Source organism: Rhinolophus sinicus, chromosome 15 (genome assembly GCF_057876585.1).
Source record: "Rhinolophus sinicus isolate RSI-liver-muscle chromosome 15, RSI-T2T, whole genome shotgun sequence".
Classification (NCBI taxonomy): Eukaryota; Metazoa; Chordata; class Mammalia; order Chiroptera; family Rhinolophidae; genus Rhinolophus; species Rhinolophus sinicus.
This window is the reverse complement of record NC_142515.1, coordinates 13,454,160-13,478,815: the sequence shown is the minus strand read 5'-3', so window position 1 is coordinate 13,478,815 and position 24,656 is coordinate 13,454,160. Positions and strand designations below refer to the sequence as shown.

General features: G+C 43.6%; 1 protein-coding gene across 21 annotated transcripts in view; it reads right to left on the bottom strand.

Annotated features, from left to right (window-relative positions):
* Positions 1 to 3,743: 3,743 nt before the first annotated feature.
* The window catches only part of ABLIM1 (actin binding LIM protein 1), a 290,923-nt gene continuing 270,010 nt past the window's right edge, over positions 3,744 to 24,656 (bottom strand). For 5 of the 21 annotated variants that reach the window (XM_074339011.2, XM_074339008.2, XM_074339003.2 and 2 more), the window contains 8 exons: positions 22,079 to 22,183; positions 20,362 to 20,409; positions 17,334 to 17,480; positions 15,049 to 15,140; positions 13,727 to 13,832; positions 12,106 to 12,170; positions 11,403 to 11,463; positions 9,827 to 10,616 (listed from right to left, as the gene is read on the bottom strand). In XM_074339011.2, coding sequence (XP_074195112.2) covers positions 10,516 to 10,616; positions 11,403 to 11,463; positions 12,106 to 12,170; positions 13,727 to 13,832; positions 15,049 to 15,140; positions 17,334 to 17,480; positions 20,362 to 20,409; positions 22,079 to 22,183 — 725 coding nt within the window. In that variant the 3' untranslated portion in view covers positions 9,827 to 10,515. Of the gene's footprint in view, positions 7,680 to 8,772; positions 8,854 to 9,753; positions 10,617 to 11,402; positions 11,464 to 12,105; positions 12,171 to 13,726; positions 13,833 to 15,048; positions 15,141 to 17,333; positions 17,481 to 20,361; positions 20,410 to 22,078; positions 22,184 to 24,656 lie in introns of those variants that run through there. The other 16 variants (XR_012498399.2, XR_012498397.2, XR_012498398.2 and 13 more) reach the window with 12 other exon arrangements.

Genomic DNA, 24,656 nt, shown 5'->3' with positions numbered 1-24,656 from the left:
CTGAGCACTGTAGGAGTGGAAGGACGCTTTTTTTTAAAAAAAAAAATCATTGTCCTGGCCTAGTGTGGGGGAGAAAGGAATTGAGGCTGTGGAAGCAGGTCATCAAAAGGGGAGGGGAGCTGTTGCGAGTCCCAGAAGCTGTGGGCACTAGTCTTTCGACCAGCATGGGCTTTCTTAAAAGCTGCCAGCAACAAGTCTCCACCCTTCCCAGGGCTTTCCGGACAACAATGGGCCACGTCCAGCAGGGCAGGGCTGGCGACATACCCAGGCACGGCTGTTGGGCTCTGCGGGAGAAGGCGCCCCCTTCCAGAGATGGGCAGGAGGGGCTGAGTAGGGATGGTGGCTTTCTGGACCCTAGGAAATGTCCCCAATAACTATGAGGACTGGTAGCTCGGTCTCTGCTGCCTTTGATTGCTTTGAAGTGAGTTTTACAATTGGAAAGATCTTTCTGGAACCAAAGCCATCTTTCATGGGAATGAGTCCCACCGGTTCTTCAGCTGCTGTTTCTAAGGGTCCTTCACATAGGCTAGGGAAATGCTGCCCACCCAGGAAACAGTGGGCCCGACTGCTCTAGAATCCCTCAGGAAGAACTGAGTCCCAAGCCGGGAAACCTTGGGAGGTTTCCGTGTTGAGCAGCCTGCCACCCTGGCTGGCCACAGTGCCTGTGGGGACAGCTGAGCCCTTCTCTGCATGACACTTACCCATATGCTGAGCTTGGAGCTGGGGAGGTGGAGGTGGGTGGAGGGTGAATGTAAGGAGCTATGTGAAATAAGCCATGTAATATACGAGGCTCAGGACTGGACATATAATGTCTTTATTACATGGCAGCATCTTTATTAATAAAAACTAATGTTTGAGTGCTTATTTTGTATCACGCTGGGTCCTGTTCTATGTGATTCTCACAATAACCCTTTGAGGTAGGTATCATTATTATTATTCCTATTTTATAGACATGGAAATTGAAGCTTAGAGAAGTCACTAGTTATACAGCTAATTATTGCGGAAGCTGGACTCAAACCCAGGCAGTTTGACTCTATAGCCTGCACTCAATTGCCATGTAATACTTTGTTACTCTTACGAATTCATTAGGATACCTTCAGGGCAGCTCAATCTTAGACAATTATTGCGCAGAGAGAGGGTTGTTCTAGAAGTTGTGGGCTTGCTTTATGCTGGAGTATTCATATAAAGGCTAGAGGGGGAAAAAAGCCCAGAACAAAAATTAAAATTCTCAAATGATTCAGCTACTTAAAATGATACCAAGAAAACCTTGTTACCCCATACCATCTGCTAACATCATGTTTTCCTGGGTCTGAGCACTCACCTGACTTCACTTGGCCTCACAACCCTGTAAGACAGCCAGAGCAGGGTATCCACTCCTCATTTGCTGATGAGGAAACTGGAGCTCAGAGAGTTTATAGAGCTATTCAAGTCTAAGTGGCTAATTACTCTTAATAAAGATCAGCAAATTTCTGGAGCAATTACTTTGTGCTGGGTCATGCACTGCGCTCAACATGTTATCATAATTTAGCAATGATGTTCTTTCGGGTATTATTTTGTCCATTTTGCAGATGAGCAAATTGAGGTCCAGAGAGGCTAAACAAACAGCCTTAAGATGCACAGCTACTGAGTATCCCCCAACTGTGTCTTGGTGGTAAATTCTCGTGGCCAGACTAAAAGGAACAGGCCAATCTCATCCTGAGAACCTACTCTGTGAGTGCATCCTGGGAGGTTTAGAAGTGGGCGACACAGTCCTTGCCTTTGGGAGGTGAAAGGCAGTGGGGTGTAGAGAAAAACAGCATGGGATTTGAAGTGGGACCAACCGGGGTAATCCCAGTTCTGTGCTCACTGGCTGAGTTACTGGGCGTGTTTAATTGGCCTCTGAGCTTTGGTTTCCTCACCTGTATAGTGGGACGACAATGATCTGTCTTGCAGGGCTGTCATGAGGGATACAGTTAACACAAAGCCCTGCACGTGATAGAGAGAAGATCTCACTACAATTCCATGGAGGAGCAGAAACACATGCTAAGCCAGCAGTAGTAGGCAACACTTGCAAAGTGTCAAAAGTGATGTCAACCACAGACATGCAAAGAATGTAGTGGGCAGGTTGGGCTGGGCCCATCAAGACAGGCTGATAGAGAGGGTGTGGACTCAGGCTTGTCTTTGAGTTAGGGCACGGGAGCCCCTGGGAGAGCCATCTGGTAACTCCAAAGAGCTACGGGCAAATAGTCAGATTCTAAATAGTCAGAGTTGCCATGACCTCTTTCCTGGGGGCGAGATGCTCTCTGCTCTCCACCTCCTTGAAGAGTTGGACGCTGTACAGAAGAAATGCCACTGGCAAAGCTGCAGAGGTGGGAGAGGGCACTGTGTGTTCCGGAACTGAGTAGGTTGGAAGAGCAGGAGAGGAAGATGCAAAGGTGGGGCGTTTGGGGAGGGGACGCTGAGCAGCGGGCGAGGCAGGGTGGGTCCTGAAGGGCCCTGGATTCCCAACAGAGTCTGGAGAGCTTGCTAACCAATGAAGTGAGGCAGGAGCCAATTTTCAACGACATGGTGATCAGTTGTGGCAAATGCCACAGAGAGCATGAGCTAAGGACTAAAGATGGACACTGGCTGCGGTCATTATGGACCAAAGTGTGATGCTGGTGTGGGCGGAGGCTGAGTGAGTAGGACACAGACCGCCATCCGGGCCTCTTGATGCGTTTTCTACAGTAGTGAACTACATGTGCCAATTGTCTCCAGAATAACCTGTTTCCTGCTCCTGGGTGAGGGTCTGCATGAATGCTAGTGCTAGCACCACTGACAGGTGTTTGGACTGCATGCCCCCCAAATTCCTATGTTGAAACCCTAACCCCCAATAGGAAGGTATTAGGAGGCAGGCCTATGGAAGGCAGATATGAGGGTGGAGCCCTCACGGTGGGATTAATACCCTTATAAGAGATGTGAGAGAGCCTGCTTCCTCTCCGGGCTCTCCACCACATGGGGACACAACCAGAAGACAAGAGGCCACCTACAAACCCAGCGGGCTCTCACCAGACACCACATCTGCCAGCACCCTGACTGTGGACTTTCCAGCCTCCAGAACTGTAAGAAATAAATGTGTGTTGTTCAAACCACCCTGTCTATGGGATTGTTATAGCAGCCCGAATTAACTAAGGCAGTAGGCTTGACAGACACACAGGAGAACGGCCATGAGCAGAGTATGCCGTCTAGAATACAAATAGATCCTTTCATTTTCTGGCAACCCCCAAATCTTGGCAGTGAAGATCAACTAAATCAAAATCTAGGAGGCTTTCTTCATTTAAAATGTGATAATGCAGGGGAGGTCCAAGATTTGAAAGATGGTTTCCTCCCATTGTGTTCTAGTTTCTTAGTAAAATGGCCCACACTCATGGCAGTTCAGCTTTTGTCCTCAAACCTCCTGAACCCCACAGCCTTGTCTAAAACATGAGATTGTGTCACAGACAAAATCAAACACCAGCCAGTGCGACGGCTCTATTCAATTCTTTTTCTTCAGTCGACTTCGTCACTGGGGTCCGGATGATTGGACAGTCCTGGAATACCCCATGATTATTTTGTTGTGTTTCCCCGTTTAACCGGCCTTCCTACGTGATAACAACACATTCCTAAGGCTTTGGTTTGATGCTGATTTTGTTTGGGTTACTGGAAGCAGGGCTGGTACTTCTTCAAATGGGACCAACCTTTCAAGGGAGCAGGGGAACAAGAAAGGAAACACAGCATGGAGGCACTTACGAATAAAGCACACACTTTATTCCGAGTTGTGAGCACAACAGAACGCAGAGGAGCGGCGAGCGCTACTTGCAACAGGAGCGTGGGGCAGGTCAGAATCGTAAGCGCGGCCACGTGGGCCCACTGGCCGCCTCTGCAGACTAGCATGTGGTAATCGGGGTGCAGATGGACACCCACTCACTTCCACGGGGGACACAACACATCTTTTACACAGCAGTTCTTCCAAATATTTGCTTTCATAGTTCAGAAAGGGGAGGGAGGGCAGGAAGGACGGTGGGTCTTCCAACACTTGAAAAAAAATTCCATAAACCCAACTGAAAGTAAAAGAACTGAGAGAGCTTTGATGCAGGATGGCCAGCCACTCATAGAAACCACACACATTCATTACCAGAGGAGTCTGTACATAAACCCCCACAGAATCACAATTTTGTGGACCCCTGTTTTCTCTTCCCTAGGGTGAAGAAACATGCATATGTGATGGTTAAGCGGCCCCCACCTTTCTCCCACTGATACTAGTCAGTGTACTAGTATCGTCTCCTTCTGCCTTTGGTGAATGGGCCTGGAAAGTGACTCATGGGATCTTCCCTCTTGGGAGAGATGCTCTGGGGAAGAATTTCATTTAATGATAACAATCGCCACTCAATTACACTAAGCATCAGAAAATGTTGGATTTGTTTAATTTTGCTGTGGACACATGTTTACAAAGTTTCTTTCAGTTTAAACTGACCTCCTCTTCCTTCCTTTTTGAGTTTGCCGTTAATTAATCTTGCCCAAATAAAAACAAACAATCCATATGCAAAGAGCATCTGTCACCTCCGCATAGGTAGTTTCCTAGGCAGAAAATGGAAAGGTAATGATTTTTTTTTTAAATGCCAAAGTAAAAGTTTCACTTTCTTTTCAAAAAAAAAAACCAAACAAACATAGTTGGGTCCCTTAATGTACATCCCTATAGGGTGGTGTTGTTGCAATTCTCAAGTCCAAAATGATTTATTTTTCTGGGTAGAACATTCTTCAAGAGCTAATGAGTGAGTTTTAGGGCATATTGACAAACAACAGAAAATGCTTTTAAAAATCAAATACAATCAAAGCTGGCTTAGGAGGTACTGATTAAACAGTGACCAGAAATACTGAAGAGGTGATTTGTAACAACTGAACTTGTTTTAGAGGACACAGACGGGCCGGTGACATGGGGTACAATATCCTTCCACCATCTTTCCTGTCAGAGGGAGGGCTCTATGAGCCCACCTTTGAAAGGTCGCCTGCCCCTTCCACACACAGGAGAACGCTCACACCAAGTTTGAGTAAAAGAGTTTTGATCAAAAGTGGTTAATTTGAATGTTTTAAACTTGCAAAAGCACATTGATTTGATACAATCACCTGGGAAGTGAGACTTCTCCAGGTAGAGTTGATTGGCAGAACCAGATGGAGAGGGTGAGGGCAGAGAGTTGGTCCAGCCTCACCTCAGAGGAGGAAACTCAGCTTGGGAACAACGCAATTGGGAGGAGGGGGAGAGACTAGAGGACATGACAGATAAAAACTACTCTTTTTTTTTTTTTTCTCTTCACCTTATTACCCATTAACTCTAGCTTCTCTGTTCCAGGTTTCAGAGAACAGGCCGTTTATCTTGAATTATTGAAAAAAGTCACATTACGAACATTTCCTAACTAACCCAAACCAAAATCTGCACAGCTATCTATCTGTACAAGCTTCCCAGGGCGCTTCACATGTCACCATAAATCACACAGGAAGACTGAATGGTGTGCTGGCTTTTCCGGAAGAAACTTTCAAGGAAGCTCCAACTTTCCTGTTGCCACAGAGGCCTCTTTTACTCCCCGTAATCAGCGTGCCGTGTGTCGGATTCCTTTCCTAAACAGTCCGCGTTCATTTGACTGTGTTAACTGGAATTCTTTTGTGCAGTGCAGGGCGGGGTTCAAGCAGAGAACTCTGACCCCTGGTGCAGCGGCCTGGACGTTTTGAGAACAAGCATGCTGAGCCCAGTTTAACAAAACGGATAGTGCGTGGTAGCCCACGTACTGGATTTGGCAGTTAGGAGAAGCAGGTGGCCCCGTGACCCATCCCTCCAGCTGGCGCCTTCTGCTGGCGGTGTGTTATTTAAATTTGCTAATATGCTTGATATGGAAAGAAGCTTTTCTTTCCTCTAAGTTGGATGCAGAACTGAATTCAAAAGACACAAGAAAAGCAGAGTTTCATTTGAGGGAGCAGATTTGGGGTTTTAGTTTTTTTAGTTGCAATTCTTCTTATATTGATGTTTGCCCTGCATGGGGCATCCCTCATCAACCAATGAAAACATTCAGGGTCCTTTATTAGCCCCATAATGAAAAGAAGCCTAGCGCTGGGACCCACTTGGCCATCCTTGCCATTGATTGTGGGAGGAAAACACTGGGAATACACAGGGGTCCCCACCCCTCACACCTTGCCAGAGCAAAGCAAGGGCTGGGACCCACAGGCTGCCAGCTGCAGGAGAGGTCAGAGAGAAGATGGGACAGCAGAAATACCGAATGAAGCAAGAGGCAACTGACATGTGAAGGCAAAACTGCAAGCGGCAGTCTGGCTGCAGACCAAGGAAGAGCTGGCGTCTTCAGGTCCACCCCATCCGAGCCGTTTGCAAAATATGTCAGTGGGTCCAACGCACGCACGCATGCGCACACATACACACCATGAGGTCAACAGGGCCAGCGAGAAGGAAAGCTGAAACGGCCAAATTAAATCAGTTCGAGGCCATCTACCTTGGAGTTGCAGAGACTTAAAATAGAAAACCATGCCTTTCCTTAGCCTATTACTGAAAAGGCCTTAAAAAGACCCTAAACCAGCGTGGACATGATCTGATTATGAGGATGTTAGAAGTAGAGCAGAGGCTATGGGGAGGATGAATTTGCAATGGGGGGACACAGGACTTTCTTTTTGCCTAGAGTGCTATGGCCCCTGGGCAAAGATCATCTAACAGCATGCAACTGGATCAATCTGGAGACAATTTTTCCCTTTCCTTTCTTTGCAAAGTGGGGGGGGACCTGAGACAGCTCCTGTTCTTGGCGGGGAGGAAAAAATGAAGCATACTATCTGAAGCAGAAAAAGAGTTAAGGGAGATTTTCCTTTCATTCCCTTTCCTTCTCTTTCTCTTAAAAAACTTTTTTTGTTGTTATTAGTAATACCTAAGTAACTTGTGAACCAGGTTCTAGTAAACAGTGGAGAAGAAGGAGCTTGTTAAAAATGATTCTGGCTGCTATTCTGGCCACTCAGACTGAGCCACTGGGTTCCCCAACTCTGCTTTCCGTCCTGCTGGAGCACAGGCAGAGCTGCAGGAGGCAGTGCGGAAAGGCGTGTGCAAAATGGCTGCTCCCACATGGATACGTCCCTCGGGCTCTTCCTCCTTAGCCACAGTGCTACATAATAAATATATTCATACTTTGGAATTAGGACAGCTGTTGTGTTCCATGCGGCATCCTAAGGACACTTGCGGGCTCTTATCCATAGTCAGCACTATTGTTGGACAACAGTTAAAGGGAAACAAAAGAAGTGGCTCCTGTTGGGTACATTAGGTGACGTAGAAAGGTCGCGTGTGAGCACTACTGTCGAGTGTGGGAACATAGAAATTTCTACCCCATTGCTTCTTGGCAAGTGTTGCCGCTGGCTGGCCCAATGTTTGGCCCATGAGTGTTTTAATCAGATTTCCCCTCTTTGCTGTTGCTGAGGGACAGGTGTTGGCAAAATCTCCAATCAAGTTGGGGCCTTAATACAACATCCTATGTGTCCCCGCCATTGTTAGTTAGTCCTTTTTCTAATTGCTGTCTACGCGTGGGACCTTAGAAGAGTTTTGCTTTTTTCTTCATGTCGTTGCGTCTCCAAAGAGGTAACTTGTCAAACTCTTGTATGGACATTCCAAAGATTTCCCGAAACACTTCTGGGGCTAAGTGGCGCTGCAGGGGGAGAAAAGAACTGTGGTCAGTCCTGAGGTCCACATGGATGACTTTGAGAGTTGCTCTTCTGTTTACAAGCAATCATTCTGAAGAGCAAAGCAGAATGACGAAAGAGGGGTGTACCTCTGAGGCTGGTTAACAGGCACTGACTGGACCCAGTTATTATTCCTTTCCTGGTCAGGCCAGCTGAGGCACCCTCCCCACCAAACAAGAGAGCTGGCAGAGTACTAATGATTATTAAAAGGACACAGAATGGTGATGGGACGTAGGAAGGTGATTTATTATGCTGGAGGTGACTCTACTTCAGGTCTTTGGGACGTTGAGAAGATGCAGAGAAAATGGACCATAGCAGTAAGAAAGCCAGAGCAAGAGACTTTCAGAGGGGTCCTTCGGGAGCCCCCGGGCTTCCTCCTGGCTCAGCCACAGGAGGTGAGGTGGATGGATGCCTGGCCTACTGAGGAGAGCCTCCATCTGTCATCCCTCCTAGAAAAGTTCCCTTAGAATACTGGCGCCTTTATTCTCTGTGCCAGGCTGACCTCATGTACAAAGGTACTGCTTTTTGTTAGGGAAAAATAGTGATTCTTTATGAGACTGGCAGCCAGAGCTTTTCTTAATTAAAATCATTCAGATAGAAAAGTACAAAGATCAGTCTTCCATGTCTAAGGAGGTCTTGGATGTGTCAGATAACCCTCAACGAGGAACGCGGAAGCAGCCAGGAGAGAAACTTGTCCAGCACAAACCTCTTTATTGAGCACTCCCTCCCCTCTCAAAGAACTCAGCCCAGGCTCGGGGAAAGATAAGGATCTGGGGCTACCTAAAGAGGCATAGAGACTCCATTCTACACCACCAGCCATAATGGTGGCAGCATCACATTTCCAAACAAAATGGCTGAAATCCTGCTGTGTCTCCTGGATTTTACTTATGCTGATCTTTTTAAGTGTAAATATGGGGTTTCCTCCAAAGTTATCTCTTAATTCTACCTACAAAACGATCTTCTTCATTTTCTTGCCTTCACCGAAACATTTCTTAGGGGAAATGCACAGGGATTTGCAGTTGGGACTAGATTTATTTTATTATTATTATTTTTTTTTACCTCCAGCCTGGTTCTGTCCACATCTCTCAGGATTTTGTTGCGCCCTCTGTTGGTCACCATGAGCATTTCATATGGAAATATCTGAGAAGTAAAGAAAAACACTTCTTCTAGAACAAGGCTGTCCATTTTATTAACAAGCGGAATCTGCCTAAAAGCTGGTACTCCCAAGACAGAGCTTCTAGAGATCCTAATTAGAGAACCTAAGTGATGGGTGTTCCTCTCTCGAGTTTCCAGTATGCAGGGCTAGGTTCTTAACATATTCCGAATGAACTCCCCACCAGTGTCTCACGCACTGTGCCTTGGGAGAGGTCTACAGTGTGAAAGAATGTAAATTACTACGTCTTGGGGATGAAAGTAAAAATGAGAAGAGAACTGAAATTACCTGCCATTGTTAGTCGTTTATACGGCAGGATACCTTTATTTATACTTTGACAATCTGCTTCCATGACTGGCTCTCAGACCCATGGAGCCAGGCAGGCCCAGGGCAGTGTTCTGGTGGATGATACACTGAACTAAGCACCAGTTACGGTCCCCATGGAGCATGGCCCTTGGACACCTCTGGAGGTATGGCAACCGACCATTCCAGTTTGCCCAGGGCTGAGGAGGGTCCTGGGATGCAAGACTTCCAGGGCTAAACTGGGAATGTCCTGGGCAAACTGGGATGTGTCGGTCACCCAGTCTGGAGTGGTCTGGGCATGGCTTGCAGTGCTCATGGCCTTGAAGGGCCACATTAATATCGAGGTCATAGGAGATGTGCAGGTACTTCACTGGGAAGCCCTGTGAGGGCTTAACCTTGACTTGGTGTGACAAAGCCAGCAGGGTGGCAAGGTGCTTTATGACATGGCTTGTCAAATGCCCCAGCCTAGAGCCCAGGGGGCCTCACCAGGCTGAGAATGGTGAAAAGACAGAAGACCAAATCTTTTTAGGGTTATGTCCCGGCTGTCATCCCCATATGAGAGCAAAGAGAACAGCAGCACTTGCCTTTGGTTCCAACATGTTGGGCATCGACACTCCTCGGTCCATTCTCATTCCAGGCATGTGGCCATCCGGGAGGGTCTGCAACACAAAAGCTGGTTCAAGGAGCACAGGACAGCAGGGAAGCTGGCGCTCCCAAACCTCCCTCCTGGGGTCTCATGGCCTCATCGCCATTTTATAGAGATGCCATCTTAATTACTACGGGTTTTTCAAAACAAGATCCTTGCTGAGTAAGAACAGGGATACTGCTCTTTTATAATCAAGTTGCGGAGACATCCTGGCTTATTAGTACTAATCCCCGAATTTAGGGTCCATGTATGAAGAAAGCGTAGGGTATCTCAAAAAACACTGCCAAGTTTATGATTGTTAATTCCTTATTTTTATCTTAGGTTTCTTTGCATCCTTTTCCTTTCCGCATTCTCCATTATAACGCTGCAAGGTTTCGGTTCTAGGAAAAAAGGAATAGTACCATAGCAGCTCTTTCCTTTTGGCCCAGACAGGAGTTTCTTTTCAAAGGAGGGAAGGCCTACCATGCTGAGTGACTGCAACTAAAAGAAAATAAACTGTCCATGGATGGACCCTTGATGCTGGTCCACTTCTACCCCAGAGAGGACACTCCAAAGCCAGAGCAAGAGAGTCCTCCGACACCTGGCCTGGCTCATGCCATGTCCCCAAGGCCTGCAGGGAAAGCTTGGTCTGTACACAGGCATCCCTGCTCCTCACGGCTATGGACTAATGATGACACAGTTCAACCAAAATCAGCATCTTCTAAACAGAAGCCCTGGGGCAGCAACACACATCTGGATTGAAAAATGGCTGTTGTGCTGGTGTGGCCAACTCAAGAAAGACAGTGTTCCATACCTGGTAGTCTGGAAAGGAAAGAAAAAGAAACGATCAGAAGGAAAAGACCATAGAAAGACAAGCAAACATGCAGAGAGACCACATCCTGTTGTAATTCCCCAATGACCCATGTCCTTTCCCCGCTCCGGGTCTCGGCACACCCTGCCCATCTGCCTCCCTGAAGCCAGCATGTGGCTGCTCTGGTGTTAGTTATCAGTTAAAACACCTTTTCCTTTCCCCGACTTTCCCAGACACCCTGAAGGTGTTTCTGCCTTCAATCTGCACCTCCAATCAGAGCACTTGTGACACGGAGCTTCTCTCTCTCTTTTACTCTGCCTTATGCATTTTTGAAGGTAGAGGCCATCGCTGGACCCCCACTGAGTGCTCAGCACATAGTAGGAGCAACAAATTCATTCTTACAAACTAGCTTCTCGTGGTCTCATTTCACTAGAGATCCTCTGAGATTTTAATAAAGGCTCTGTGAGCTCACAGAGGATAGACGTGATCCCACTTCAGAATGGACTAAGGCAGGGCTGTCCAAACTTTTTTCAACGTTTTTCACCAAGGGCCATATGCGGTAAAATACACAAACAGCCGGGCCACTCACTCGAGGTGAAGTACGTATTGCCTCACCTGGTTCATTTAAGTAAACTAGATATATTTTTGGAACTTGCTGCGGGCCTATTAACAACGGATTGCGGGCTGCAGTTTGGATACCCCTGGACTGGAGCATGAGCCCAGCTAATGTACTTGGGATCACACAGCCTCTCCTCCCCTCAGCCATCGTCGCCAACAGTGTGGCTGCAGGCCCTCACCTCGCATGCTCCCGCTCACGTCCCCGTAGCTGTTGTACTGAGCAAAGTCTGTAGAAACAGGCTGAAATGAGGAAAAACACAGGATTAGAACATCTACCCCACAGTGACCGTTTTGGAGTCAGGGGAAGAGGAAGAAAAAATTCACAAAACCTAAGGGTTCTTCCCAAGCTGAATTCCTGGACGCTCACAATTGTCTCTCCTATTTCTTCTTTTACTACTCTGAAAAATCTCTTTGTCTTTGGTAGTACATTCAATGCCACTGCTCAGAAGGTAAGCAGGTACCTCTTGCTGATAAATTAAAATACATTTCTCCACGTAATGACACCATTACTTTTATTCCACGCCTTATGGGGAGGGCGGTTTCAACAAACTTTCTTCTGTCTTTTTACAGCAGAGATCATGAGTCAAGTAATTACTTTTTGCTTGATGGTAGAAATATTTGCCACCATATTACTTAATCTAGTCTTCCCATAAACTTACACAGGTTATTCGCTTACCTAAAGTCAATTTCTCTTTCTCTCAATAGAAATAGTTTATTTTGCCCGTGACTCAAAGCGATTTACCAGGAGATCAGGAAGATTGTAATTTTCATTATATTCCAACACTGAGATCATAATATCAGACATATTCAGACAATATGTCAGCACTTCAACCAGGACTGAAGAAGGAATAAATTCAGAAACCACTGATCAAGAAATCTTACCCGGTGAAGCCCGTTTCTTCCATAGCCTGGGAGGGAGGAGGTTTTAGATGACAGAACATGAGAAGCTAAATGAGAAAAAGGTAAAAAAGCCATGGTTAGGAAACCGGAAGTTTGATCCTTTAATGAAGTTGGCAGTGTATTTTCTACCTTGCAGAATAGAAGATTTAGAAAAAAAAAATCTAAATAATATTGGGCTCAAATGTTCACCAAATGCCACCATACTGGGTGTGCAGGAATGGGTGGGCAGTGATACTACCGAGGAGGGGAGGGTAAGGGAGAAGTGCTCTGCCTACTTTCTCTCTGAATCCTCAATACAACACTAATAACACTGTTACTATTTCCATTTTAAAGAAGAAGACATAGGAGCTAAGAAAAGTTAAGTATCTTGTCCAAGGTCGCTCAGCTTGTAAATAGCTGAGCAATGATTTGAACCCAGGGCTATCGGGATGCATAAGCCCATGCCTCCGTTGGCATGGTGGCAATCACTGACCCAAAGGCAACCATGGAAGTTATCAAGACCTACTGGCCATCCACAGCTGGACCCCTGGGGATGCCTGGGGTAGGGGGTCTCATCGACCAACAGCATGGACGCCTCCCAAACTGCTGGGCTTTGGGGAAAGCAGACCTGGGCTCTGCTACTTAACACCTGGGCATCTTGGGCATCTTTGGGTATGGTATCTCATCTTTTTAAGTCTTCATATTTTGGTCCTTGTAGATCTAGTGCCATATACTCTTATAGAACAGAACCACAGAATTAGACGGAACTCTAAAGATTAGTTCACCACCTAATCCAAGATCAATGCCAGGGAGGCGTCTATGAGAAGCAGCAGGACATCCAGTTAAGAGTGCGGGTGGGCTCTGGGGTTATAATATTTGGACTCCTAAATCCGAGTTTTGCTGGTCATTGGTGGTGTCACAATGGGTAAGTGACTTAAACTTCCCGAGCTGCAAAACGGGATGATAATAATATCACCTACTTTGTTGTCACAATGTGAAGATGAAATGAAATCATGTTTAGCAAAAATGCTTGCATATAGGAAACACTAAACACAGTTGTAAAGGAACGCTCAGGAAATTATGCACTAGTTCAGAACACCGGAGAAGAAATCTTGTGGGTTAAGAGAGAATTGGCTTCTGACAAATATAAGCAGGGGAACCCATCCTGATAGACTATTTCGGCCCCAGTACCTAAGTAATCGCCTTTCAAAGTACCACGAACACAGTTTGTCTTCAGCTCTTGTATTGACTATGTTAATATAAAATCATAATGCTTCGAAAACATTATTCACGCTCTCTACAGTCCAAAAGCATCCTGTTCTCTATCTGGAGTTCCTTTACGCTGCCTCCTTCTGAGACGACTATTGCCAACTGATGTGTATCCTTGAGGTCCTCTAAGGGCTCCCCCATTCCCAGAAGGACGGAAACATACATTTAAGGAAGAATTATGACATACATATAAGCCAAGTTGACGTGAAGTCGGTTTCCCACACTTTTTTTCCTGTAGCGTGCTCTGTGGGTTCCAGCAGACGTGGCCCTGCCTTTCCTGGAACAATCAAGGCTGGCTCCTTGCAGGCAGGTGGGCTGCCCTCGGCTCAGGGGAGGCGGTGGGTCTAATGCTCACCTGAGTTGATGGGAGAATCATAGCGCCTGGCTGAGAGGGATGACCTCTCCCGGCTCTCCTTCTCCATTTCTTCTTTCAATATCAACTGCCCTAGGCCTGAGTTGAGCTGGTCACAAAGAAAAGAAAAATGAAAGTAAAGTCTGCAATTACTTTCATGGAAATGCAATTTCTTTTTTGAAGGTCTCACAAGAAATTCCTGGCTCGGGAGACTGCTGGATGCAGATAGTCCCAGAGTCTGGTCGTTCCTGAAGAGGTGGGCCAGGTTTTGGACCTTTAACCCCTCAGCCTTTTCAGTGTCAAGGGTCCATTTCCCTAAGTCAGGCACCAACCATGTCAGAAGAATGTTCTCCCTCCCTTTCCTCCCCCAAAGTGCCAGCAGGTGACCTCAGGAGGCATGTGTGAATATGTGCAGATTTGTGATGTGGAAAGGGGAGGCTGGGCATAGTTTTTAAAAAGGAATTACACTGATTTGTTTAAACACAAAAAAAGTAATACGTGCTCATTGTAGATTTTAGCAAATTCATATGGAAAGAAGAGCAACCCATAATCCACCACTCAGAAATAACCATTTACATTTTGATTTATATCCATCACTTTTCCATGCGCATGTTATATAAAACTGGGATCATACTGTAAATGCAACTTTGTATCCTACCCCTCCACATAACTAGTATCAGGTACATTTCCCATATCATTATCTTTGTTAAGTGTCTTATGATGGGATTCATCAGTTCTTTATTGGCGGGAGAGTTTACAATTTCCTGGCTCCCCCTACCCAAGGCCATAATTGGCTCTCCTTCTATGGGTCTTCTGGGATGTTGCAGGCTCATGTCAGAGGTGGGAGGGTATAATGAGGGCTGCTTCGTGGCAGTCTATTTTATCCCTTCTCTCCTGGCCTAGCTATACACACAAGGTCCTAGGAGTCCCAAGGAAAGACTTGGAGAAATGCTTGATCCCAAGGGAAAAATGTCAACAGAGCCTGCAGGAGGGAAGGCAGGCGTTGCACTGCCTGGGTATACACCTTGGCTCTGTCTGGCCCTTTAGCATCCTTTCAACACACACACCACTCTCACACATGCCCTACACAGGGTCTCACTCTCCTTGCAAAAGCCCCAACACTCCGCGCCCGTCTGACTTCCAACCTCCAGGTGATCTCTCCCAGAACCTACTGCGTACTCTGCTTTGTTATGGTCACTAGTTGCAACCCTTAAGCACTGGGACCACTGCTTGCTCATCTTCGTGGCCTGCCCATAGTAACCGTTTAAAAAATATAGACTGAATAGGACTGATGAAGACTGCCGCAAAGTAGTTTAAGGACAAACCTTCATTAATTGCTCTTCTTGAAGCTGCCGGCGTCTCAGGAGTTCCTCATCATCTTCCTCTCTCCCACTAGATCTGCGTCTCATGTCAGCTCCTAATTCCACAGCAAAGACAACTTCTCACATCAGCCCCACGGCAAGGGGTTCTTAAGGGACTAGTCCACCTGCACTCAACTTGTCAGGCTGGCAAAGTCAGCAGTGGTCTTGAACATGAACGAACAGCACAAGGGAAAAAAGAGCCTACTACCAGTTCAGCACTATTGGCTGATTTCTCGAGACACTGGGTCTCTTTGACAAACCAGTTGAATGTGTGATCCAGTAAGGCAGCATTTTGGCCTCTCAATAATTTGTCTGCTCGATTAGAATGCAGGGCTGCCACTGCGATTGGGTCAAGGTCATCCCACTGAGGACTGGTTAGTGCTCTCTGTAGTAAGTGGGAGGGGCATCTACACTTACTATTTTGAGGTCCCTGCGGTCAATTATTTTCAAATAGAGAGACATTCAGATTCATCTACATGCCTTTAAATAGATAAGAGAGTCACTCTCATGTGACGAGTTTTCAAATCTTATAGTTTCCTCTTTTTCTGAATATAGAGACTTGCCATCATAATATCACCCTGTCTTCTACCCTTCATAAATTCATTAACAAGTATGCTTTTTATTTTTCTCTTAAGGGAGGGGTCTCTCATGTTTCCTTTTTCTCAATCCTTTGAAAAGTTGTCACAAAAAGTTTTCTGTTAATCAAACTCAATAAAAACTGTTATAGCAACACAGCTAAAAAGTTACTTCAGTACAATACAGCAAACCATGTACAATTTTTAAGCTTCCTGGTAAAAAAGAGACAGGGAGTACAACGGAGGAGTCTATGGTTGGAAAATTAAGATAATTATTGTTTTTCCTAAATTGCTTGGATGAATCTGGCTATGGGAGGAAACAGGAAAGCTTGTTAATCTAATCAAAACACACTTTAACTAATAGTCTGTTTTTCTTATTTTGATTAATGGACCAGAAATTGTCTACATTTTTGTGATCCAAAAGAGCTTTCAACTATTTAGTGATGACAGTTTCAAAAACAAAATATTAATTCTCCCCAAGAGTATGGCTGCTGTAGTGTCCCCACTTAACAATGTGACTGAGTTGGGAACCTCAAAGCTCCCGAACTGCCAGGAGGGCACGGACTGACACGGCAAAGCTGATGATGGCTCCTAAAATCATAAATCTCAATGTGAATAGTCTCTCTTTATTGTACACTAATAAAAATTAATAGACAAGTTTGGAAGAATTCAATATATGTCTCAAGTCAAAGTCATGTATAGAATACTTGTGAATAAGGAACCCAAGAGGTTGATTTTCCTTCGACTATTTCTGTCTATACAAATTGCCTTAAAATCCACTTATATGGCTTGTAAAAGTTTATTCCAAAAATAACTTAATGAAAAAATAGCATGATGAAGAAAACTTGGAACGTTTGGAAAATTGAAGGCCTTTTAGGTTGTCAACGGAAATGTGATAAGACAGCCATCTCTTTGTAAAGCCGACTCGCTAAATTTTCTGTATTAGATTCTGAGTTTGCTTTTAGGTCAAGTGATTTCATGACTGACAAAATGGTAAAGACAGACACAATTCTAAAGCATAAATTTGTGGTTCAAAGCAAAGAATGAAAGACTCAAACGTGACATTTTAGCACAGAATTCATGGAAATGATAGATGTAACATCACGTAACTTTACACCAGGAATAAATATTTCAGAACACCCACCGCTCTGTAAGAGCCCTCTTAGTAATGGAGAACATAACCTAGGAAGAAAAGTGAAAGTGCTTCACTGTTAAGATTGGTTGTTAAGAGAATTGTAATTACAATTCAGAAATAGTCTAAAACAAATTCAACTGAAAGAAGTCACGCTTCTGTGGACACTCGGTAAATTCACCCACTAGGTTCTAATTATATAGACCATGTTCTTGCCAAGAGGCTTTGATTCAATGGTGTTCACAAGAGTTAATGATTTTGCAGTGATAAATTTGAGGGTCCATGCACGTTATCCATTTTAGACCAGTTCTGTATCTTGGTGGTTTGGTTAGAGTAAGGCTCTGGTGATTGGGTGTTTGTAACTTTGAAGCTTTTTGTACACACATTAAAACCACATCAGTTCTATCCACTATTCTACCTCTTGGTCATATTTTTCTTAAAAATCTTTACGATAGGACACATTTTCTCGCATATTTTTAAGCATTTCATTTCGAGATCTCCTAGCAATTTGTCCATTTGGCTTAGCTGTAAGAGTCGCATACCTACGGCGGCAAGTGAGGGGGGACCAGGCCAGTGGTCCGTCTCAATCTTTGGTATCTCGCTGGGGTCTGGAGCCTGGGCTGCTGGGAACTTGGAAAACTTGATGATGTCTTCTGAAGACTTGCTCTGGGCTGCCAAGGCAGCTGCATCTAGGCGGGAATCAGGGGGATCTTAGCTACCGGTCTGCAAGGCCGTGGTGGTAAACCCACTTACACAGTTTTCTTGTGCTCTGGCAAAAGTTTCAACTCCAGAAAGCTCTGGGGCTCGCCCTTCGCGATTGCCCAGCCACTCAGTGGTGCCTAGAGACACCTCAGCTCATTTTCCTGATGTTCTGTCAGAAGCTAAGCTTCCTTTTACATCTAGCTGTTCTATAGCTGCAAAACCTTGTTCTAGAGCTGTGCTGTCCAATAACAGCTACACGTGGTTATTTAAATAGGAATTAATAAAATTAAATGAAAAAATTATTGAAATTAAAATGCAGTTCCTCCGTTGCACTAGACACATTTTAAGTGCTCAATAGCCATGTGGGGTCAGTGGCTACTACATTGGGCAGCACATTTACGGAGCATTTCCATCATCCTAGAGAGTTCTATTGGGCAATACTCTTCTGGAGCAATTAGAAATTTGAATCAGTAATTTGAAATTACAGAGTTAAGTTAAAAGCATGACACTGTCATTTGACTGTAGTTGTTAATCATAAAAGGGCTGGCTGGCTTTGTCTTTGTGGCTTCTCTGCTACAAACATATTGATCCAGTTCATTTTAATCCTTACATGTGATATATGTGTCCTTGAGTCTGAAGAGAAATGGAAATGGGAAGACCCACTTGCAGGAATTTCACATCGTGACTTAGGTTGGACATACCCACTCTCTGTTTGGTTCAAGGGTCTGCACATACAAGTGACTTTAAAACAACAAAAGCCAGAAGAGCAGCAGCATCGTTCAGATAGTTCTTAATGGCTTTGCTGGAGGAGGAGTTATTGGCTTAGAGACCCAAATCTAACGGAGATGGAGCAAAACAAACCAGGATAAATGGTCAGCTCCTGATTCCAGCTAAGTGTGCACACTGACCTGGGATGCTACTAAACGTTTAAAAACAAAAATATTTATAACGCTTCACATAAAACTTTCCCCCTCAGTGGGCTCACAGATTTTTAAATCTGGAAATAACTTTTTGAATCTTCAGTTCCCATCCCATTCCCCTTTCTTGGAGAAACTTTGTAGGTCTCAATTTGCCGAAGCAACTTGACCAAGGTTGCCCTTTATAATAATAAGGAATAAAATCGTGGCCAGGCATGGAGCGGTGTTTCTCTGAATTTCTAACCTCATGAGAAAAAAAAAAAATCAGCGTGGAAAATACTGCATACTTTATATCCTCTTCTTAAAGAAGGACAAAATGTGTTAGCAGATTAAAGACTGAGTTCTGCATTACCAAAAAAACAAACAAAAAAACCCCCCAAAAAACGTGACGTTATTTAAATCTAGCATCATCCAAATGCATCAGGGCACAGCTACCAGTTTTTGGTATAACATCTATTTCTATCACATGGAACTGCTGTTTTGGAGACTGTCCTTTGGGAAGTGCTGCTTTGGTTGTGCTACTTTTAACTAATTATAACAGTCTGAAAGAGAGTAAAGAATAAAGTCAAAGTAAATTTCGAGAAGCCAATGAATCCCTTCTAAATAAGTAATTTAATATTATCCTATCTTTAGTTTTAATTACTCATTTTTGTTTAGAGAGGCAGGGCCTAGAGATTTGAGAATTTAAAAAAAAATCTCTAAATTGATAAATCAAACTGAGAATTTTATTCTTAAGTTTAAAAAAAAAGCATGACTTCAAACAGTACTTACGCATTAGAATTGGTGAAGTCAGTAAACATTCACATGTTAATGAGTGGGTGAGAAGACATTAAACCATAAAAAACAAACAAAAACAATGTTAACAAACTTAAAAAGCAAGCACACGGTGTAAAATATTAAAAAAAAAAAAAAAAACAGATGGGGGAAAACATCATAGTTCTAGAATCATTACAATATATACATTCTCTGTTTTTCCCTAGAAGGTTGGCCTGAAATATTTTCCTTCTGCATTTTCAACTTTATTTGCTTTTCATATATCCTACACTTTAAGGACTCATTAATGTCAACTGCCTTCAAATTTCCAGGCACAATTTGTGCATAATTTTCTGATATCACCTGAAGACCAATCTTGGCTTTCTATCCACTCACAAAGATGTATGGCAGATAAATCTTTAGAGACCTAATAATGGTGGAGGAAAGTGTGATTTACATATAGGAATATGATATCCTGGATTTTAAAATTCCACATTCCCAGAAAAGGAAAACAATTATAAATCCGTATCAGTGATTCTCAGTTTGCAGGAATTTCAGAGACAAACTAGCCTAACTCATTGGTTTTTACAGATGAGAAAACTGAGGGACAGAGAAATTATGTCCGTGATATCCTAAATCACAAAGCTGGTTAAGTGAAAAGATGGGACGAGGGCTAGGACTCTGTTCCAGCATGTGTCACGTCCCCTCCACCATCAGGGCACAGATGTCTGAATGCCCCCTAAGAAACAGGACAGCCAAGCTGATGTAGGCTTAGTCAAATTAATTTTTCTAGGTAACTGACTTTCACTAGTTTTAGTTAAACAAATTATAAGTTGATCAAAGTTATTATCGAGGTTAGTTAAATTATTTAGTAGCAAAGGAAAAAACAAAAAACTCTTGGTAGGGTGTTTGTGAATTATTGTGTGGCTTCTACTGCCCTTTCTCTATGAATGGAATGATACATGGTTTGATGGGCTCAGAAATGAGCTAGAAGCTTCCTGACCAAGCTAAGTGTTCTCCATCTAGGAAAACCAATTGCACAATATTTGCAGCTTAGGTGAACATAAAGGCATAACACCCTGGGCGCCCCGGTTTGAGTCTTAAAAGCAGCAGCAGATAAGCCTTTCAGATGACAGCAAAGAGAAGTTCAGCTGAGGCTGCTACTTAACATAGCTACACGGAGGAAAGCGGGTTTTACCATGCTGTTTGTAGATGGGTGGTTTTCGGTAAATGTTGGTCCCTTGATCTGTGGAAATGAAAAGCAAAGGTGTGTGATTATGGGAAAAACAGATCAACCAAGAGGCAAACCAAACTGAAGACTCTTGAACAGAAAGAACCCAGAAGATTAACTTTTGTATTACAAAGATTGAAGTTACTAGAAGAAATTACAGGAATGAGCGAATTACTATAGACAAGTGATATGAAATCCTTTGTAATACATCTTAGGATATATAGAGATGTAATTAATTCATGAGCCATTTATTTCAAATACATACTTCACTACAAGTGAAATTAAAACAGGAAAAAGTGCAAGCAGTGGAGGTACTTTCATGGTGAGGAAGACGTAACCAGTTTGGGGAAAATCCCCAAATTGCTACTGTCTAGAAATTGAGCTTCTGGTAAATACCAGTGGCTCAATTTACTTTTCAACTAAATGAGTGAAACAGTGGAAAGCAATGCAGTCAAATTAAGAGTCCTTTCTAAAACACAGAAACGCTTTTGTGTGCAAGGGTAGTCAGTCTGATGTACCACTTCAGAAATCCTGACTTCTACTGGCCAAATTTTAAAAAAACAACAAAGAAAAGAGATGCCAAATATTCATATGTTTATACAGGACCCCATTTGATTATGCTACCATTTCACTTTGAGTGCAGATAGTCAGGAAATTTTAAAAGCTTTGTTTCTCCAGAATCTTGGCTACTGTATCTTGGTGGGGAATTCTAAATGCATTCTTTATGTTCTAATGTGTAACACTGATTTTCAAGGTTCAATGAAACTTAAAAAAATAAAGCAGTCCTATCTTAGTGGTATGAATCTCACTGACGTTTCCTCTGTTTTATTAGGTAAGTTCGGAATGCAAAAGAAAAAACTATTACAGATTCCAAAAAATGTACACTAATGTTAACATAATAGGTAATCTATTAAACCCTTTTCAGTAGCTGAAAGAAGCAAAACTATGTACTTCTGATGAAAAAGTCGTATCGTGACTTCTGATGGCCAATCTTGTCCTAACAAATAAAGGTGACCTTCAACATTATGACGTTGACGGGTTCTGATTTTTCCAGTGCCTGATGCAAATTACTATTTGTACAGTGACAGCAAATGTTTGTGACTACACAGCGAAGCTTGCAGCACCAAGCCTAAATTGCAAGATATCTTTGTGGGCTCGGGAGGTGGTTAGTGAGTTAGACACTGCAGAAGAAACACCTAATTGATCCCATTTTATATCTCTCTGAAAAGTCCATGGAAAGATTCTCCACATTGGAGACAAACAGGAAAAATAAAAGTACTCTGAAGTGACGCTATGGTTCAGTCTTTAGAATGAAAAGAAAGGGAACTAGATTGTCATTGAGATAATTGATCAATGACACCAAACCACAGAGTGATATCTTAGAAGGCACTACTATAAAAGGGAAAATTAAAATTTTAGTACGAACAAAACAACTCAACCCTCATTCCTTCACTCTCTGCCTCCCAACCCCCCCTTCAAAAATTTTTGAAAAAACTCAAACCTTCAGTACACTCCTGGCATTTCACACACAAAACTTTTGAAAGGTCAGATCCTGCAATTTAGGGTTTGTCAACGGTGTGACTCCCAATTGAAAGAGCATGAGAAATGGACACGAGACAGAGGTGACAAGGCTACATTCTACACTGTGACAGGACACCATGACATAGACCGTGTCAGCTCCTACCTGGAACATGGAAATGTTTAGGGGCCTGAGCGTAAGTTGGAGTTAGAGGGCGGCTGTCTGGCCGGTAGGGGAGAGGGGAGTTCCGGCCGCTGGACGGCTCATTGCCTCCAATGAGAAGAATGGAGAAAACAAAATGAGAAAAGGGAAAGCGATAAAGGAAACAAAGCAAGCGTAATAAAAATTCAAAACAACAAACCAGAAGGAGGTACATCAAAAAGGAGAAACGAAAAGAAACAAACTCAATTTATCAACTTGGCTCGCAAAGGTGACATAAGGTTTAGTTTTCCCAAAGAGAGGTTTGAGTTCAAGTGGAACGAGGTTAAAGTAGCGAGCAGTAAGATGCGTCATTCCAACGGCATGCGGTTGAAGGTGCACGCTGATTCGATGGAAAGTTGGTTAACAGGAATGGAAAGCCACCGGCTAATGAGTCAGGAGCACTTGTTAGAGGGTTAAGTCCCAAGCATGTAAAGGAGGGGGATATGCAAACCCAAATACAATCATTTCCAAGCATGATGGCAGAGGCTGGCAGCTGGAATATATTTCTCGGAATGGAAGGGAAGTCTGGGAACCTGTGTGGTCACCAGTCCTTCCATTAGCAACCCAGCGGGCCTTCATTGCAGCATGTTTCTGTTGCCTCACTTTGAAATACACCAGATAGAGTCAGACCCCTTTCTTCCAGGTCCAGGGGGACCACTTATGCCTCTCTCCATCTTTCTTTTCAAAGCTGAGGCTCCACCCAGTCTAACAATCCATCAGTGAAACATTTACTGAACACGTCCTATCGCTGGGCACTGAGCTATGGCCGAGGATAAGGAGATGAAAGGTAGATGCAAAATTCTATGACACGCAGATGAAGGTGTGTGTCATCAATCCTTCAGGACAGTTACAGAAAGATGTTAGACGAGCTGGGCACGGAAGAGGAAGCTCGCCAGGTGGACAGTGGGCAGAAGGGTGGGAAGGGTCCGATTCCAGAGGGCTGGAGTATCATGAGGAAGGCAGTGTGGAAAGGCCCTTGTGGGTGAGAGCAACTAGACTGGCCGTCTTGGCCAGATGGCATGGTGTTCTTGGAGGAGAGAATGGGGAAGAGGCTGGAAAGGACGGCTGGGGCTTGGCTGCGAAAGCCTTGCGTGCTATCGTAGCCACCATCAGTGCCTTCTGACCAGGAGAACTGCAGGGATGAACTGAGACTTGTGGCAAAACCGATAAGGGATCAGTGATTGCCCTAAATTGTCCTTCTTCCTCACATTTCAGCAAACATCTGTCCCCAGAATACCCCAGAAGATGTAGCACTATCGAAAGTTAATGAATTAGTGATATAATTACTTTTATGATTAAGTTGTAAGACTTCTTTACATATTCTGGATAATAGTCCCTTCTCGAATATATGCTCTACAAATATTTTCTCTCATCCTGTGGGTTGTCTTCTACTTTTTTGATAGTGTCCTTTGAAGCACAAAATTTTTAAATTTTGATAAAGACCAATTTATCTATCAATTAATACTGACAATTTTAAATACATCATAGATCTTCAAAAAATAGAGCATGAACCAAATTTTTTTGCACTTTGTCTTTTTTTACATTTTTGTAAAATGAGATAAACTTGACATTTACTCTATTAGTTTTGGGTGTATAAGAGCCAATTTCTTCAAGTAAGTCAAACTGTTTGAAATCTGGCCAACAAAATATGAAAGATGCCAGTTGTTGGAGTTTTAAAATGACATGTTTCGTCGAGTTTTAATTTCTCAATATGTGTATTTTTAGGTACCCAGAGCACAGATCAGTACTGAATAGGCAGAAAGATTTCAGATATGAGATCTGAATTTGTTAACTGGCTCAAATTTATATTCTAGGTTTTGATTATCACGTACTAAAACTTTTGTCTTTTTTTTTCTTGAGTTGCTTCAGCATCTAGCGCCCAGTATATTAAAATATAGACTTTACTATCTAAATTAGATGTTAGCTTCTAAAAATTATGAAGCTTCACCCCAAACTGCTGATCTGTGTAAAAGCTTATTTCAAAAAAATGTTATCTCATTTACTATTACTCTCCTAAAGAGAAGTAACCAGTTCATGTCGGGAAAAATAAGTGTAATAAACACAGGCAGAGGCAAGCAGGGGAAAGGGGAATGTGATTTATGTTTAGAAGAAAATCCTGTTTTAAGTCTAAGGCTGAATTAGAACTGGGTCTCATTCATCTCTGTGTTAGCACAGTGTCTGGCCAAGAGTGAGTGCCTAGTAAATGGCTGTGAATGAATGATTGAGGGAGGCCAACTCATTAACTCTACAGCGGCAGGTAGCCTAATTTAGGAAGCACCACTGCAGGATTAACCGTCACCTTTCTCTTAATTAAAAGCAGCCACAAGCTAGTATACAGCACTGGGATCACAACAGCACCCCGTTTTCATAGCTTTCCCAAGAGTCAATCCTTGATAACCCCAATTTAATGGTTTCACTTCAGAAGAATTCTCTACTCCTGTAAACATTAGAAACTATTCAGAAGAGCAATCCATAATTGAAAAACAGAAGAATTCTTATGGGTTATTCTCTAGACAAGTTCTAGAGAGATTCAGCTCTCTCG